The following is an 18,420-nucleotide window of genomic DNA, read 5'->3' on the forward strand; positions in this document are numbered from 1 at the left end:
ACTGGCTGAGACTTTTGAAAATGTCACAGACACAGATCCAAAGAACTACTGCTCCACTGAACAGTTTGATAACCATTGGTACAACATATGGTTTCTGAAAGCTCCCCACAAAAGCACATTATATCTTATGCAAAGCTGCTGTTATGCTAGTCAAAATTATATTACCACAAACAAGAGAAACTAATTGCAAATAAAATGGTGGGTTGATTCTTCCTCCACCTCAGTATCACTGTTATTGTCATGTCACATGTGTGTTATTGTCATGTCACATATCATTGTTATTGTTATGTCACATGTGTGCCATGTCATGTGGCAGAAGACACAAAGTCCTAGGAAACACTAGCTTTGAAAGAAAAGGGATGTGAAACCTATTTATAACCACCACCACAAGGTGCCAAATAGACACATTTGTAGATAAACAGATATAAATCCCACATTAATATCATAAACCCACAGTTTCTGTGTAAGTTAATTATGTGTCCTTAAATGAGAAACCCAGCTTAAAAGAGGAACCACACTCAATTAGCACCCAGCCTCTTATCAGATACCACAGGGCAAAGCATTACATCAAAGCTGGCCTGGTTCTGATTATGTTTCAGCTCCAAAACCTGATATGAGTAGCTACTAACAGTGATTATGAGAGGGCACTTAAAATGTAATGTATGCATATTCATTGCATTGTATTGATGATCTGTACATGGTCAATAAAAATAACCGCAGGCAGAGGAAGCTTGCACAGACTAATGGCTAGAGCCCATGAAATAGTATGGTGGAATTAGAAGATGCTGTTTCACCATCTCATGGTAACAATATGAAGGAAGAGGTTTTCATCTATTCAATAAATGATCTACTTACGCATTACAACATCATCATAATCTCTGAATGGCTGAAAGCCTAAGACAGAAAAATGAGTGCACCTGAAAGCAACTGGCGCCTCAAGCATCAGAAGCTTGGCAACTGAGACAACAAAGATGTACCTGTATATACTGTATGAAGATTGTGCATTCAACTATCTGTCTAGTTTCGATGTCTGCTACTATAAATGTTAATCTGACCAGGACAAATCCTTATAAGAATGAAAAGACTTCTACTGTAGTCCTATGCATGTTTACTCAGAAATAAGTAACAGTGATGTTCAGTGATGCTTACACCCAAGTAGCATGCTTAGGATGGCAGCCTTAGGGCACAATCCTAGCCAGGTCTACTCAGAAGTAAGTTCTATTTTGTTCAATGGGGCTTACTCTCAGGAAAGTGTGGTTAGGACTGCAGCCTATGAACCCAATCCTGTGATCCGCGGCATGGAACACAGTCGCAAACATGCCGTGAGGCACATTTGCGGGGCTCACCGCCAGGCTCCCGCCGGAGCTAGCCCACTGCCAGCTGGAGCTGGGCTAGTGCGCAGCAGTTGCCCGGGTTCCGCGGCTCAGCGGTCTCCTGGACCGCCGGGCTGTGGAACGGAAGGCGGGGGCGTGGGGGAGGCATTCTGGGGAGGCGTGCCAGGGGGCGGGCGGGAGGTGTGTTGGGGGGAGGGGGAGAGGCGGATCTGCGGAGCTGAGCTCCGCAGGATCCAAGGCACTCGTGGAGGGCTGTGCACTCTACACAAGCGCCTTTACTTTAGCGCCGACCTTCTGGTCGGCGCTAAAGAGAGTAGCCCCATTGCAGGGCTGCTTCCCTTACTTGGGAGAAGGGGATGAATGTGGCGGTAGCGTGGGAGGCGCAGGATCCAGCGGCAGCCCTCCACGGAACTGCCAAGTCTGGGCACTGTGGGCAGCTCAGGATTGGACTGCCCATCTAGCAAAGCAGGAAGTTGTGTGATCAGAAAAATAAGAGTTGCCAACTTTTCACCCAGTCACTATAGATGTGCCTTTACCAGAAGCTTGATATGCAGGTGGTGGTGGTGGTGGGAGATAATAATGGTTATCTCCATTCTGTTGAAGCAGTTGAAGAGATTCAACTGCTGATTTTTGTACATGGAACTGATATTAAATGTACAGGAGCAGGCCAGGCTGGATTTTTTCCCAGCTAACAGGAAACTTTAGGAGACATTTTTTTTCCACAATTAGATTTTTTTTAAAAGACACTTTCATTTCAAAACAAAACAAAAATAAAAACAAAAAAACCTTTTAATTACAGGCCCCAGGGATTGCACTAGGGATCTTTTATGTGCAATCATGGGCTCTGCCACTGAGCTACACGCGAACAGTCTAATGGCCCAATCCCTTGAGCCACTTACAGCAGCACAAGTTCTGGCCTGCCACCCTAAGTGCTGCCTTGGCATCATAAAAGGTGCACTGCTTCCATTTGCTTCAAGGTCACCAGTCCAAATGGCTAGAAGCACCATGCACAGCCAGTTTCTAGACACCATGCCAGCACAGGTAAGGTGGTGACGGGCATTTTGAGGGTGGGAAGAGGAGGAACAGGGTAGGGAGTGGAACATCTGAGGGTGACAGTGCATGCAGGGATGCTATCCTCATTTTCCCAGCTCAGCGTGCCCCACCCACTGTCGAACTTCTGTCAACAAAATAGCTGTAATGGGTGTGAGATGACCCATTGGCAACTGCTCCACCTGTGGTGTTGCATGCAATGGACTGGCCTGTTAATGCCAGAATACTACAGGAACAAGGTAGGAGTACCTCTTCCTAGGTTTAGGGCTCTCAGGTGTCTTCCTTTGGTTCAGAAACATCACCTTTGTCCACAATTAGCCTCTTGGTTTCAGATCCCCAAGGCAGAAGCAAGTTCTCATTTAGACCTACCAGTTCCATATTGCTCAGAAACACCCACAGGTGGAAAGCTGATAAATTACCTACAAGGCTTCCATGGTGCTTTGGGACATTTAATTTAGGATTTGCCATGTCACTGGAGATGGGACTTCCATCTGTGAGACTCTGTTGTCTGAGTGCCACCTACTGGCCACAAACCGAATGAAAGCATTTAACTCTTTCTAAGCCAGATTTCATTGGCCAGAGCTTTTCTAACTCTTCGAACCAAGGAAGGTTGTGCAATGGGAAATTCAATTCTTCGAATTTCCACAAACTTCCTCTTTCTGGGTTGTGTGTCTTTGGCTGCAACTGTTGAAACTGGCTAGGAAACCAACATACAAAAGACAAGCAAGAAAAGTACAAACAATCTCATTAGCATATGAAACTGCTTCGATGGAGACTCCTGATCCAGCTCGCCAAGCACTGTCTACAGTGATTGTCACTGTCATTGCAGGGTTTCAGACAGGGGTCTTCGGCATGCAAAGCATGTGTTCTTCCACTGAGCTACAGCCCCATCCCCTAATCATAGAGTGGCACAGAGTTGGAAGGGATCTTAGAGATCATCTTGTCCAACCCCCTGCTCAGCACAGGTGACTATAGCATCCATGACATGAGGCCAGTCAATTGTCTCCTTGAAAACTTCCAGCAAGAGACAGCCCACCATTGCACAAGGCAGACTGTTCCGTGCCAGATAGCTCCTGTAGTTAAGAAATTTTTCCTCATATCTAGCCTAAAGCTATGGTAGGCAGATTGAGAATGGCTAAGTGATACGCTTAGTAACTAGTAACTTGTACTAGTTGTTACAAGAGACATGGCCTGCTGCTGCTTCGTGACTTTTTCTTCTCTTCTTCTCTTCTCTAGAGGTGAAAACAACATATGATGTGAAGTCATCATATTGTGTGTTGCCATGAGACCCAGGCACTGTGTTACTGGTTATCAGCAAGGGAGCAGAGCAACGCACAGCAGGATGATGTCATGTCACATTTTATTTACCCAGATACTTTACAACTGAGAAAGGGGAAAGACATCAAGAGCAGTGGCAGCTCCATGTCTAGTACTGTATAGCTGAGATCTATGGGATGTTGACATTGGTTTTATCAATTAACATGAAAACTATCACATCATGAGCTGGTGGTTTATCACTTTAGCAGAAATCTCCCCTGTAATTATTCATTTGGGGGGAGTACAGCACTCCCTTTCCAAATATAGGTCCACCTGACCCATGAAAATAGATTTCATGGGAGGGAGGGAGGAAAGATACATTCAGTAGGTTTCATGCATTAAAAATTGGTCTCGCTGTAGCACAAGTAGCACAAGTTAAACCCAAATAACCCAAATAAAGTAGCACAAGTTAAACCCAATTGCAATCTGGTGTCTTCAATGGGGAGTGTGAACGTCAATAGAATGCTAGATGCAGGGAGATGGCAGCAGGATGCAAGCATCTTGTGGTCTTGTGTGTGCTTCCTGAGGCATCTGATGGGCTGCTGTGATACAGGAAGCTGGACTAGATGGGCCCTCTGCCTGATGCAGCAGGGCTCTTCTTATGTTCTTATTTGGGGTAACATCCTTACATGAACTGAGAAGGTGCCTTATTCTGAGTCAGGTATTTCATCTTTTCTTATTAGTAGCTCTTCAAGGTCTAAGTCAGAAATCTTTGCTACTCTCACTACTGCGGAGTGTTTTAAAGAGATGCCAATGACAGATCCTGGGACCTTCTACATGCAAACCATGCACTCTACCACTGAACCTGTGCCCAAGAAGTCAAATACAGGCCTTCTACTGCAAGTGCCACCAGGGTGACCATACACAAGGGAGAGCAGGATACATAGTGAGAGCTATTGTAACACAGTGGTTAACAGACTGAGCTGTGAGCTGGACCAGTGGTCTTCAACTTAACAAGAGCTGGAAACTACCTGAAATGTGGAACCCACTTTCAAGAGCTCCGCAGGCAAGAGGGGTGGTGAATGACCGACTTGGACTCCTCTGCTTTTCCTGCTTGGTGGTGGGCAGTCAGTGTGCACTACTCCTGTGCTGATCTGCCTCTTGTTTTCTTCCAGGGCAATCAGAAAAGGAGGAGGAACAGAGAGTGGCATGCACTCAGGTAAGGAAGGAGGAAGGAGAGAAAAGGGAAGCAAGGTGATGAAAAGCAGAGGGAGTCCAACAGGAGAGGAGAACAGGAGAGTGGTGGGAAATTGAAGATTGGGGAGCTTGGTCAAAGCAATCCCTCCAAAGCCAAAGTCTCAGGTGGACTTTACTTCAACTGGGGACCCTAGACCTCTCAGCTGTTTAAACTGCACAAGGTTGAGCCTCAGAACAAGATGGTGCCAGCAGCATTGTCACGACCTATGTGAGGCCGGGTCATGGCCTATTTCTGGTCCTGCTGAAGACGTCTGAACTAGGCAAGCCCTCATTCACATCTTGCCTCTGCAACTTTGGGCTCTGTACAGCACAAGCCACAGAAAATCTTTTCAAGAGTCAGATCTTTTCAACCCAGATGATCTGATAGCTGTTTTGCCTCCTCTTTCCTGTCCCCAAAGACAAGGTTATGGAATCACCCTAACCTTTCAAAGAGGACAAGAGCTGCATGTTCTGGCTACCATTAATGAGGTGTGAATTGCTGAGGATTAAGTGCCAATGGATCCTCACAGCTTTGCAGCCCCAAAGACAGCAGTCCTACCCCTTGCCTGTTAGTCTTAATGTCACACTCGTTAAAGAGACCATGGAACTATGCCTTTTCTCCATATGATGGATGGTGGGGTAGCAATATCAGTTGTAGAAAGTGGGGGACTACAGTGGTGTCGCTAGGGTGGTGCGATTGGTGCAGGCCGCACCAGGGGACGCTCTGGGAGGGGGTGTTGTGCCCCCAGCCCGCCTTCCCACCCGTCGTGCGCTTAGGAAGCACACAAGTCCACAGGAGCCTCCACCCGAGTTTGGAGACTCCACACTTCCTAAGCAGGCAGGAGGGTGGGTGGAGCTTCACCCTCTCCCAGCGCTGGGAGGGGGTGACACGCCTCCCACCTTCTTAGGAAGCACATAATGCGACAGGAGCCTCCAGCGAGTTCGGAGACTCCTGTCCTTCTGAACGAGGGGCTGGAGAAAAGTCTAGGCGCTGTGCAAGCCTCGCGCACACAGGCAACGCCACTGGAACCTCTGGCCCTTCACAAGGAAGGGCAGGAGTCTCTGAACTCGGCTGGAGGTTCCTGTCGTGTTGCACACTTTCTAAGCAAGCGGGAGGGGGGCAGGTGGTGCATCACCCCCCCCCGTGCACAGGGAGGGGTGACGCGGCACCCATGCGCCCTCCTGCCTGCTTAGAAAGTGTGCGATGCGACAGGAGTCTCCAAGCTCAGCAGCTGCGCGCTTGTGCGCTCTGGAGTTGCCTTCTCCCGGGGCGCTGCTCCTTCACATGGTTTCCTCTCAGTGGCCCATTAGCCCCTTCCTCCCTCTTCCCATCCCCTCTGTTCGCCCCTCCCCTGACTTGGCCAGAAAGAGGGGCGATTGTTCTGCCTGGAGGGAGGGAAAGACCAGCGTGGCTGCGAGGCAGGAGCCCGCACCCCCCACCTTCAGCCTTTGGAGGCTTGGGATGCTCCGCTCTGCTGGAACCAGGCGCTGTCCCGCCACATTCCCCAGCGGGAGCATGCATGCCCATGGATCTCTGGCCAGGCCACCCTGGACCAGCCGCGCACCCATCCCCACTAGCACAGCAGCCAGGCAGGAAGGCAGGTAACAGCAGCCGCTCTCCCTGGAGGTGACTGTAGCTCCCAACAGGCTCAGGGTTGGGGGCTGGAGGAGGAGGAGGAGGAGGGAGGATGCAAGAAGGTCTGCCTGCATGGCTCTGGGTGACACACAGCCCAATCCTAGGTATGTCTACTCTGAAGTAAGTCCCATTATAGACAATGGGGCTTACTCCCAGGTAAGTGTGAATAGGATTGCAGCCAAAGGCAGGATTGCAGGGCATGCTGCTAGCCCTGCTCGCTCTGCATTACACAGGGATGGGTTTGTGTGTCTCCCCTCAAGCCTTCCAGTGGGAGCCTCTCCCTCCAGACACTGGAGGTCACTTGGGCAGGGGCTTGAGGGCTCAGGAACACAACCATGCAGTGCCCTGCAAGCGTCCTCAGAAATCAGCCCCATTCTGTAAAATGACTCCCAGCAGCTGAGTATGTAGCATAGGGTGGCAGCCTTTATATCTGAGGCTGCCATCCTAGACACGCTTACTTACCTGGGAGTAAGGCTCAGTGAACTCTTTGGGGCTTACTTCTGAGTAGATGTGCTCAGGATGCTGCTGCCCTTTCCCTTGCTAGGAACAAGCACCATCACTGAACAGACTGGGAATAATACCATCATGTTATATATCATTCAATGCAGAATGTCATGCAGAATGCAATAAAACAAACCACATCAAAATATCTCTATTCTATCAAAAGTTATAGCCAAAAAAAAAAAAAAAAACCAGTGGAGGCAGGGTGATAGTGCATTAGTACACTCGCTGCCCCGGGTGTTGCCCCGCCCACTGCAAGGGAGGAGGTCCATCATGGGAGTGACGTGCTGGCCTCCTGCACCGGGTGACACAAACCCTAGTGATGCCACTGGAGGACTATTCTCATCCCTTAAAATAAATTTAAAAAAAGAAAAAGAGAAGTGAACTGGAATGAAGGAGTAATTAGCATGCAAAGCACTATAAATAAAACAGAACAGCCTGGGTAATGTCTGTCCCCTAAACTAAGCCATCAAGGGGAGAGGAGCTCACCCAATCCAGTGCATAGGCCTTGCCCCTGCCAGTCCTGCATGCCAGTGGGGGATGAATTCCCCCACTGTTGGTCTGTTCCCCCACTGTTGGTCTGTTCCCCGCGTTGGTCTGTGCGTAGGCCAGAACTACGCAGTCAGTTTAGATTTATTTTTTTTCTGAGCGATTGACTTAACAAAGGGGTTTTACATTTGCAAGTCAGCTTTGGAGGATTCATCCCCATTCAGAGGTAAAGCTCTCCAGCTCCCCTTCATGGGATGAGCCAGCTGGGGACAGGATTGTCTTAACCGGCCTTCTGTAAAAGCTCTAATAAACAGAACAAAGCTCACAAAACAAAGCGGAGAGTCTCTAAACTCTGAAGCCAGCACTGAAGTAGGGACAAGTGTTCTTTCCTTGGGGAAATGTCACAGCACAGCCCCCAAAGGTAATGGGGGAAGCAGTCTCTGGTTTTGAATCTGTTGAATGGAAAGGCACACATTTCCTGGGTGTCTCAAAACAGTGCCAAGATTTTGCTCAAAGCTTGCTCTCCATAGCAACCACTGTTGCACACTTTGCAGACCCGTATTGCTTCATGTTCGTACCGGCCTAGAGAAAGCACAAAATTGGCCCCATCCTGCACTTTGTCAGAGTGCCCTCTAACAAATACAAAGTACATTCCAGATTACCCAAGTTCACAGTTGTTAATTACCAGCTGCTGTTTATCAGCTGTGTTCCACTTTTTGTTTACAGAAGCCTTTCTTGAACTTGCCCTCACAACAACTCCATAAAGCAGCTCATTATTTTCCCATAACCCAGGAATTCTGGGAACTGAGCTCAAAGTTCCCATTCACAGACAGGATGTCACAGCTGCATCTCTGCATGATTCACTGCTCTGTCCTGCCCGTTTCCAATCAGCCTCTGCTAGGGGTGGTTAATTTCACCTGAGCATTCAAATCACATCCAGTGTAGAGACATTGCAGAATTTCCTGCCCTTTGAAGCATCTATTCTATCTCTGCATGAATTATTGCTCTGGATTTGCATCCTACTAATCCAGACACACACTCAGAACTGTGAGTTTATGCATACCGGTAAAGGGTAGATTCCTCAATAGGTAGGCAATTATTTCTCTTTCAGACTCCAATAAGTAAACTGTTTGGGACTCAAGGATGAAACTTGCCTCCAAATTTATTTCAATACAAAACACATGCATCAAATTATCAGAAGTTGGAAAACCAGTGATGTCGTGAAAAGTGCAGGGGAGCCATACCCCCAGATCCTGTATCTGTGGGTCAGGTCCACGCCCCCTCCGTGCGTGCCCCCCGTGCACGTCCCCTCCAGAGCCCACATCCATCCACGACTTCTGCTGGCCTCAGACTGAGCCCAACAATAAAAATAAACACTTCTTCTGGTTTCTCCTTGAAACCCCTTGAAAACCAGTTTTAAATCCCTTGTAAGACATTAAGAGGCCCGGGGAAAATTCAGTGGCCTGCCCCAGGCCTCCTAGTGCCTTATAAAGCATTAAAATGTCATTTCTGGTTTCATGAGAAACCGAAAGTAGCAATTTTTTTACTGCTGGGTTCAGAGGACCCTCCAGAGGCAAGGGGAGCAGAGCTCCTCTCGGCCCGAGTTGGGGGGGAGGCATTCACCCATATCTGCAGTTTCATGTAACCACGGGAGGTTCCAGAACGGAATCTCTACGGATATAGGGGCACACCTGTAGTACTGAAGTTGTTGTCATGTCCAAGAATCTACAATGGGGAATCTGACCTCATATACAAGTTCAGGCTCAGCTCTCTGTCCATTGGACCTCTACAGCAAAGTCAGCTAAGCTTAAACAGAACAAAAAAAAAACCCTTGTGAATCAGACAGCGACAATGGCTCTTCGTACTTCCCTTAGTCCCAGGGAGAATTAACTCTGAACTCCAATCAATCTCACAAAATGACTGTTTACTATAGAACTGGGAGGAAAAAAAAACACCTACTTTTCCTTGTCCAGAGATCCGTTTTCCTTGTTTTCCATGTCAATGGACAGCATGGGAAAGCCAGAAGTGTCTTTTGTGGCAGGAACTAAATCAAGAAAGAAAAGAAGGGGAAGGAAAGCTGCATTAATATAAGCTATGGTCAAAGAGCAATTCAGTGCAACAGAAAATATCAAGACTTGTTTTTCCTTGAAAAATATTTGACAAATTGGAGAGAGACAAAGAGAAAACATAGAGTACAAATTACTATTATGTGTGCACTGAACATTATGTGTGCATTGGTTTTATCAAAGAATATGAAAAGTATCACATCTTGAGCTGTTTGCCACTTTAGCAGCAAGCTCCCTTATAATTATTCATTACTGGGGAGTACAGGAGTTCCTTTCCTGTATCACATTCATATTCTCTATGGGACAGGAAAGCACTTTTATTCCCATTTTACAGGGAATAATCAATCATTATTGAATAATCAGTAAAGCATCAATAAGCCAATTACCCAACAACACTGTGAAAACTGTTTACAGAACTACAGCGTGCGGTGGAAGATATGTCAATGGACTGGGAAAACTGAAATCAGACTTAGGCCCAAATCCTAACCAACTTTCCAGCACTGGCATAGCTGTGCCAATGGGACATTTGCTGAATCCTGCAGTTGGGGGGCACTCACGGAGGCCTCCTCAAAGTAAGGGAATGTTTGTTCCCTTACCTTAGAGCTGCATTGCCCTTATGTCAGTGCTGGAAAGTGGGTTGGGATTGTGCCCTTAATCTGGTAAAGAAAATTGGGGGGGGGGGAGTTTCTGTGCACAGAGCTAATCTGGATTTTGCTGAAAAATAGAGTATTTTCATAATAGCAGAGTTTATTTTTAAAAATCATTTTATAAACTTGAAAAAATGGAATTATTTCCACTTTTTGTCTAAAGGTTTATAGGCATCCATTACTGTCACACTAATAAGACCACACATCATTTGTAGTTTTATGTACCTCAGTAAAATAGAAATTGCCTTGGTAAGGGAAAAAAAATAGTATATGAAGATATTGTTCTCCCACCCAGTGGCATAGCTAAGGAGGTGCAGGGGGTAGTAGTTGCACCCTGCACCCCTTGCATCAAGCTTAAGGGGGGCAACAAACTGAGCTTTAGTGACCAAAATTGTGCAAATCTTGGTAAGTATGAATAATACCATCATGTTAAATATCATTAGAAAGGTAATTTACTATAGAAAGCAATGAAATAAACTGTATTGGAATATTTGTATTCTATCAAAAGTTATAGCCAGTTAACCAGAAAATGAAAACACAACTGTCTTATGGAACAAAAAGTGGATTTGCTTAACTCAAAACCGACCTATGAAACTGATTGTTCTGAGTGCCAATGAGATGTTATTATGATACAGCATGGAACCAATAACTTTTTATTTATTTACTTAATTAAATTTGATTTTGTCATGGAGGGGGAGCTACAAAATCTTCTTTGATCCCAGGTAGCAGATAGATGCCTTAGCTATGCCACTGACTGGAAGAGGCAGCAGAGTAAGTGGGTGGTGAGCTGCTGGGGGGAGCAGGTGGGTTCCAATTTTCACTTTTTAAAAAACCCAGGTGTGATGTCACTTCTGGTTGTGACATCACTTCCAGGGCAACATTTTGAGCTTGGCACCGGGCTACGTGATCTGCTCCCACCAACTCAACAGTGATAGAAAATATCAGGTGATGAATTGAAATCACACCACATGCTGGAGGCATCAAAGAAAAAGAACCCATTTGACATTCTCCTTTGTCATCACTGATAAAACTTATATTTATAGCCGTGTGTGAACTCTTTGAGATCAAAAGCGGGGGGGGGGGAATACTGGCCTTAATCCAGTACTAGTTGCTGGTAAAAACTTAGCCTCAGTTGGAGGTGTACATCAAAAGATTTATGCAGTCAGTTCATTGTGACCGAGATCAGAATCACAATGGAGAAGGGGATGCTTATTTTCCCCCTGTTGTTTTTGGCTGTTCAATGAGTGGACTGCAAAACATCAGATTCAATTGTTTCTAACTAATCAGAAATTCTTAAACAATTTTTTTCCATCCCATAAAAATATTTTCTCACTTAGGGGAGAAACATCTCCTTACCCAAGTTGCCCTCTAGCCACCTCCTAATCTGCAATGGATACAGTACAGGCCAGTCTGCCTGCCTGTTCCAGCGCAGGTTAGCAATGGGCTGCTGCCGCCTCCCCGCATAAATGCTGATAGGATTGCAACCTTAATCATTATTTTATATTGGCAAGCTGCATTTTTTTGTTTCTCCATTCCTAGGCATGATCCCATGCCAGATTGCTTGGAAGCAAACCCTCAGGAGTGTCCAGCGGCTTGCTTCCATGTGAGCAAATCAGTGCCTGCTAGCACAATAAACAAACACAATAAACAAAAAGCATACAAACCCTACAGTCACTTGTAGAAACAGGAAATGTACTGCCCACCAGAAGGGCAAACCTTCAGATGGAAGCTCCCACCCTTTTTTAGCTGGCAAGTGCTGCTGGGATACTTCAGACTCAGGAAGTCCGCTGGTAGATGATTGACAGCACCAGAAGAGGGACTAGCACAGATTTTTTCCCACAAATAAACCCCTGGATAGGGAGTGAGCATGTGGTTGCAAATCCTGCATGGGTTGAAAGTCACTGATGTATTTTCCCAGGAATAACTGTTTGGTCTGAGTCTCAAGTCAGTGAACAGTGTGACAATCCCAGACTAAACACCCTGTTTGGAAGTCACCACAGAACACCTCTTTTTAGGGTCAAGAGCAGCTAACCTTTGGCTATATGTTTAAAGCAGGAGGATTGTGTCCTTTCCAGGTGCTCAAGAATGCCTTATGAAACATGACTTTTTGAATGCAAAAGGTTATATTGAAAGGAGATACGAGTTCCATCTGATCTGTTTACCCACTATGTCTAGCACATTTTTGTAGCCAAATCTCATCACAGCCATGAAGCTCATTGGGTGATTCGGGGCCTCTAAACAGTTTTCAGGGTTCTTACGATAATACCAGTGGAGAGAAGGAGAGACAACATACATGTCTTTAGAGGAAAGGGGAGATTTTTTTTAAAGAGGCAAAAGGCAAGTTAGAAACATAATGACGAACTTGATGTACCTTTGGGCACGGTTCCTCTTGTGTTCTTAAATGAAATCATGCCATCCTGAAACTGGGCTAGCTGATGGCAGGAGGGGTGTGAAGAGGTGGTGCACTTATTCCTGTTTCTTTCCCTCCTCAGACTGCATTTGGGTCTGTAGGTCTTACCAGGAGGAAACTAGTCCCATTGAACATGCTAGTATGATAAAAGGGAGAGTTTAAAATCCATATTAATTTTATTTTTCCCCATTTGCCTTACAAAAACAACTTTAAAAAAAACCCTCCTATTTTAGGCAGGAGATGTCATTTTGAATTCACAGAAGAGCAAATACACAGTTTAATGCAAAGTTCAGAAGGTATTTGCTTATGGAAGCCTACAGATGTCTCAGTACACAAGAAGGAAAAAGTAAAGTAACACATTTTGAGAGTGAAATAAAATGCAGCAATAAACTAGTAACTGGCAGCAAAAGATTGACGGGCTAGTCTGGTTAGTAGATAGGAGGTCTGGTCTAGAGGGTAGAACTGCCCTTAAGCCCAAAGATAACATCTGAAGGTCACCAATTCAAGAACACCAGAAGCTTCCATGAGTGACAAGACCTTGAGAAGCGACTGACAAGCTGAGCTGAACTATTACACCTGCTCTTGGGTGACAGCAAAGAAGGCATCTTGGTTGCCCTTCAGTGAGAGAAGAAGGAGCTGCTTGCCAGTCAGTGTGGGAGGCAACCGTGGCCAGAAGTGATATCAGACTGTGAAAGCTCCAGCTAGAATGTTGTTGTTCTTGAAAGATTAGAACTTCTTAATTATTGTAATAAACTCCAGGGGTTTAGAGAAAGCCTTGTATTAAAGTCTAATCCAGTGACCAGGAAAGGCGGTATACAAATACTGGTGGTTAATTATTATTATTATGTAGTTCAAGTAAGCATATGTTCAGCACCAACACCCTGCACTGTTTTCTGGCCCGCATTGCCCCCTCCAGGTTGCCAACTCACTATGCTACAGTGATAGCAGAAGGCACAGCTGGCCAAATTCCAATTCCCTTGTCAGGGTCAATAGTCCTAGGAACCCATGTCCCCTTGGCTTCCTTCTTTGCATACACACTTTTCACCCCACCCCGAACACACAGTCTCCTCTGTCTCTGGGCCCAATATATAATTTTGTTCCAGACGTCTTCCTTGGTTCCTCTTTTCTTCCATGTCTTTACCACCCAGTTGTTCATCAGAAACTGTTATGCCAATAAAGGTTTCTGTCTGACTGACTGACATCAGATACCTGGTTTTCAGTCCATTGCTTCCTTTGTTCCACCTCTTTTAGTCACCACATCTCAAATTCCCAAACTCCCCTTTCTCCCTCCTCTTCCTTTAAACTGCAAAATTCACTGAAAACCCCCATTCTAATTAGTCCCTTCTTATTTAAATTCCATGCCTCCGCTGCCTTTTTCCTCAAGTATCCATCACCCCCACCCATCCCGTCTTCTTTTTCAATCAATTCCTACTTTGTACTCTTCCCTTAAGTTTCCCAGCATCCCAGATCCCAGTCTCAGCTTGCTGGTAAAGTAGCATACCAAGGGTGGGGGGCAGGCTGTCCAGGGTGCAAGCCGTAAGGGGATGCCAGCATGCCTGTTCCTTTGAATGCTGGGTGAACCTGGCCTCCGCCAGGGGATCTCATGGAAGAGACCATGTCTATTTGCTGCTTTGAATTCTGTGTAGACCTGACCTTCGGGGGGGGGGGGGTCTCAAGGTGGCGGAGGCTAGGTCTATCCATGGCTTCAAGCAGCCAAGGGCAAGGCAGTGGGAGCAGTCTGCCTCAGGTACCAGAGGAGGTCTTTGTCTCAAGACCCCCACTGTGGTCTTGGGCCAAAGTCCTTCACGTGGCCACCATAAAACTACTTGCCTGCCCCCAATAACATATGGAGTGCTAGCACAGCCACCATTTCTGACAGGGCAGGAGTCAGCCCTTCAAGCCCCTGTTAGGAACTTTTTGCAATCCTGATCCTGTCTACTCTGTGAGGCTTTTATCCAGCCAAACTGACTGCTCTTGTTCCATAGAAGGCAGACTTTTTAGTTTCCTGAAGTCCTGAGCCATCTCACCAATCAGTGAGCCAATCAGTGACAGCGGTGCATGAAACAATAGCAACAGAAATGCACACGCTTCCCGAGTTATGGACAGCTGCATTGGTGCTTTCATGCAGGTGCAATACTGTATATCCTTTACTGGTGCTTCCACACAGGTGCAATAGTGCACAAACTGGCTGTTCTGACCTACTTCAGTTTCGAGTTATGTATGGACCTCCAAATTCTAACTTCTCAAGGGGGGCTTCATGTATCCAACTAGGATCAGCAATAAAATGTTGCATCCCCTCAAGCCCAAATGGCCACCTTAAGGGCAGAAACATAAGCAGGACAATTCCACCCACACCTGGTTTTCTGTCCATTTCCTCCAACTGCCATCTTCAGCATTCCGTGGCTTCTGGAGGCCACTGAAGATCTTTGTCTGAAGATTTTCAGGGGGGGGGGGGATCAGGGTTTTCTTTACACGTTCTTTCAATTTGCAGATGTATATCTCGAAATATAGAAGCCATGATAGAAACTCTACATACTGTACCATAAGGAAAACAGTTAAAAGGTGAAAGCCAGTCCATATCACAGTTACTGGCAACTGTTCAGTTTTGTCTTCCTGGAGGCCCCACTACTTGAGACTCCGGCTGCCAATTATCTCACCTCTGAGGTTGGGGACACACACAAGCCCTATGGAAAAAATATGCTCCCCATAGGCACTCAACACAATGAGAGAACAGCAGCACACTGGCTGTCTGTGTCCCCTGGCCATCCATTCTGGATTCCAAATCACATTCCAGAACCATCTTCATGTTCAGCACTGCCCTGTCCAGACAAGTGCTGAACACACAGAAACCCAGTGAGGGTTGAGCAGGGATGGCTAGTCAACACATTCCTGTTCTCCCTTCCATGCATCCTAGGGGAATATCTGGTTAAAGTTATAGAGATGGCTTCTAGACCTTTCTTCTTGTACAGGTTTGTGCAGGTTGCATTCTGGAGATGAATCCTGCAACTTCAAATTCACAGTTCATTTGGGAGATGAAGCATCAGCACTTTATCCAGTCCTTTTGTCCCTTAGCTTGTTCTTCTTCCCTTTGTTCTTCCTCCCTCCAACTTCATCACCCATGACAGCATTAATGAACAAGGACACAGGTTTGTAGACAGCAACCCAAACAACTGATGTCACATATGTGTCATTTGTGACCCAAAACAAGCACGTACACATCTTTGCAAGACTTCCTTGCTTGGAGGCAATTCATGCCTTGCAATAGGTAACCAGGCAAGTGGCTATTTAGGAGACAGCAGTACAGACAGTATTTACAGTATTTACAGACTCAATAATTATGCCTGGAATAGCAGCCACACTCTCAGAAATTTAGCAGAAACTTTTCCTGGCATAGGGAGCAGAGGGCAAAGTGTCACCTACTACATTTCTGAGTGTTCAGCTGCCATTCTAGGGACAAGAAAAACAAGTGAAAATGTGGCAATCCTAGCTTTTACAAGCCTCAGTCCTTTGCACACTTACTCTAGCCAAGAGTTCCACTGCACACAGCAGGACCTACTTCATGCACAGGACTGCATGAAAAGATGATGTTCTTCTGGACTGCAGTATTTCTCCTTCTCTATTACCCAGGGATGGGAACTCAAGTCAGGTGACTCGAGTCCAAGTCGCAAAAACATGTGTTTTTTGCTGACTGGTGTACACATGAGTTAGGTGTGTCAATGCCTCCGGCACTGACTCAAGTCTGAGGCCACTGACTCTGAAATTAGTTCCCACGCTTGCAGATTCAAGTCTGTCTGGGTCTGGGTGCAGTTGCCTATTTTTTCCATGGTGTGAAAGACCTTGTGGGGCCTTAATTCAGATTGGGTGGGCAGCAGGGAAGTCCCAGCCAGGAGGCAGGGAAGGATTAATGGGCAGGAGGTCTGGTCTAGAGGGTAGAGCCTCCATTTGCCTGAAGATAACATCCACAAGGTCGCCAGTTCGAGGCCACCGGCACCGTGCGACCTTGAAGCAGCTGACAAGCTGAGCCGAGCTATTTCCATCTGCTCTGAGCGTGGGAGGATGGAGGCCAGGATGGAGGCCAGATCAGAACAAAACATCTGAATTTGTTGTGGCTCTTGAAAGATAGAGCCTTCTTTCAATTGTAAAAATCCCTCCGGGGATTTATATTAGCCTGCCTATGTAAACCGCCTTGAATAAAGTCTAGAAAAAAGACCAAGAAAGGCGGTATATAAATACGTGTATTATTATTATTATTATTATTATTATTATTATTATTATTATTATTATTATTAATGTTTTGCTTCTGCATAGGGCAGAGGCAGGGGGTGGTGGGAGCAGGGATTCTTGTCCATCTCTGAAGAACAGAAGATCATTGGATGCAGGTTTTTTCACTGGATGAGGAGAGAAGGCAGTGGGGAGAAGGCAGTTCCTAGCCATCCAGGAGAAATGGCATGGCTCCAGCAAGCTCACTGAATGACAGGCCGCAATGGGACTACTTCTGAGTAGAGTTGCAAAGGATTGGGTCACACTGCTAAGACTCCCAGCTGCTGCACATCATCCTACTCTCTCTTGCCACTCCCGTTCCCACTCTCACGCAGTTTGTCCCACCCCTCCTGTCTTGTTTACAGATGGGATGGGGACATCAGGGGAGCAATAAATGAAAACTCCAACACACACAGACCGGCAGTAGCTCTGTTTTTCTCTGATGAGCTGTGGCTGACTTTTTTTATGGAAAAGACTCAGGACTCGAGTCTTTTAGAGCCCCCAAAACACTCTGGGCAACTTGGAAAGTCTGCCTGTTAGAACTCGTTTTCGAGTTGAATTAAGGGGGCGGAGACTCATGACTCAACTCGAGTCAAGCTGAGCTGGATTTGCCCATCTCTGCTATTATCAAACAAGACACAAAGCCACAGAAATTCAGGGTTTGCATATGTTTATGCAATTCAGGAAAGAAGTTAATATATGCCTCCAAATCTCAAACCTGCTTCTTTAGATGAGGCTTTCTTTCAATTATACAGGGTGACCCAAACATAGGTGGACAGTAAATGATAACATTTATTCCACCTACTGTCCACCTACTTTTGGGTCACCCTGTACAACAAATGTTTACAATTGTGAGGACTAAACAAAACAAAATGATTATTTGCTCCTCATGAACACAGGGAAGAATTCCACTGGTACGCCTCTTTCTGCCTCTATTTATCTTGGAGACTTAAAAGAAAAAAAAATCAGAAAATATATTCCTTAATATAATTCCAATTCAGTCATCTTTAAAGGTTACCAGCTATGGCTGTGCATATGTTCCGCATCTGCTTTAACACCAATGGCTTTTTCTATTAATTCTGTATGCTGAAATCACATGACCAAAATGAGCTCCAAACCAAGTGGGGGTACGTTGACCCAGGTCACATTTGGAAACATGAGTGTTTGTAAACAACTAGATGGAGATCAAGTGGTGGTTAGTTTGCTTTGGATTTTTATGTATTCCTTGCCACCCACCCACTTTGCCACTGCTGGCAGGCTGTGTGTTTAGCATTTACTGGATTCGCAAAGTCTCATGGGATGAATTAACAACTGGACATAGATGGTCCCAAATTAACAGGGGACCTGTCCATTTTAGATAGCAGTGGATACAGAAAGAATGGGTTAAGGTAATTACCTAGCAGACAGTATCTTATATTATTTCTAAGCCATACAGCCCAATCCTATGCCTGCCTACTCAGAAGTAAGTCCCATTAGAGTCAATGGAACTTACTCCCAGGTAAGTGGGGATAGGACTGGGCTGTTAACTAATAGG

The 18,420-nt window shown here is 45.9% G+C and overlaps 1 protein-coding gene across 4 annotated transcripts in view; it reads right to left on the bottom strand.

Moving 5' to 3' along the window:
- SAMD13 (sterile alpha motif domain containing 13) overlaps positions 1-18,420 on the bottom strand; it is a 44,497-nt gene that overhangs the window by 23,188 nt on the left and 2,889 nt on the right. For 2 of the 4 annotated variants that reach the window (XM_066625737.1, XM_066625738.1), the window contains 2 exons: positions 12,588-12,762; positions 9,463-9,547 (listed from right to left, as the gene is read on the bottom strand). In XM_066625737.1, the coding sequence (XP_066481834.1) occupies positions 9,463-9,547; positions 12,588-12,627 (125 nt within the window). In that variant the 5' untranslated portion in view covers positions 12,628-12,762. The remainder of the gene's footprint in view (positions 1-9,462; positions 9,548-12,587; positions 12,763-18,420) is intronic. The other 2 variants (XM_066625739.1, XM_066625740.1) reach the window with 1 other exon arrangement.

Source organism: Tiliqua scincoides, chromosome 4, assembly GCF_035046505.1.
Source record: "Tiliqua scincoides isolate rTilSci1 chromosome 4, rTilSci1.hap2, whole genome shotgun sequence".
Classification (NCBI taxonomy): domain Eukaryota; kingdom Metazoa; phylum Chordata; class Lepidosauria; order Squamata; family Scincidae; genus Tiliqua; species Tiliqua scincoides.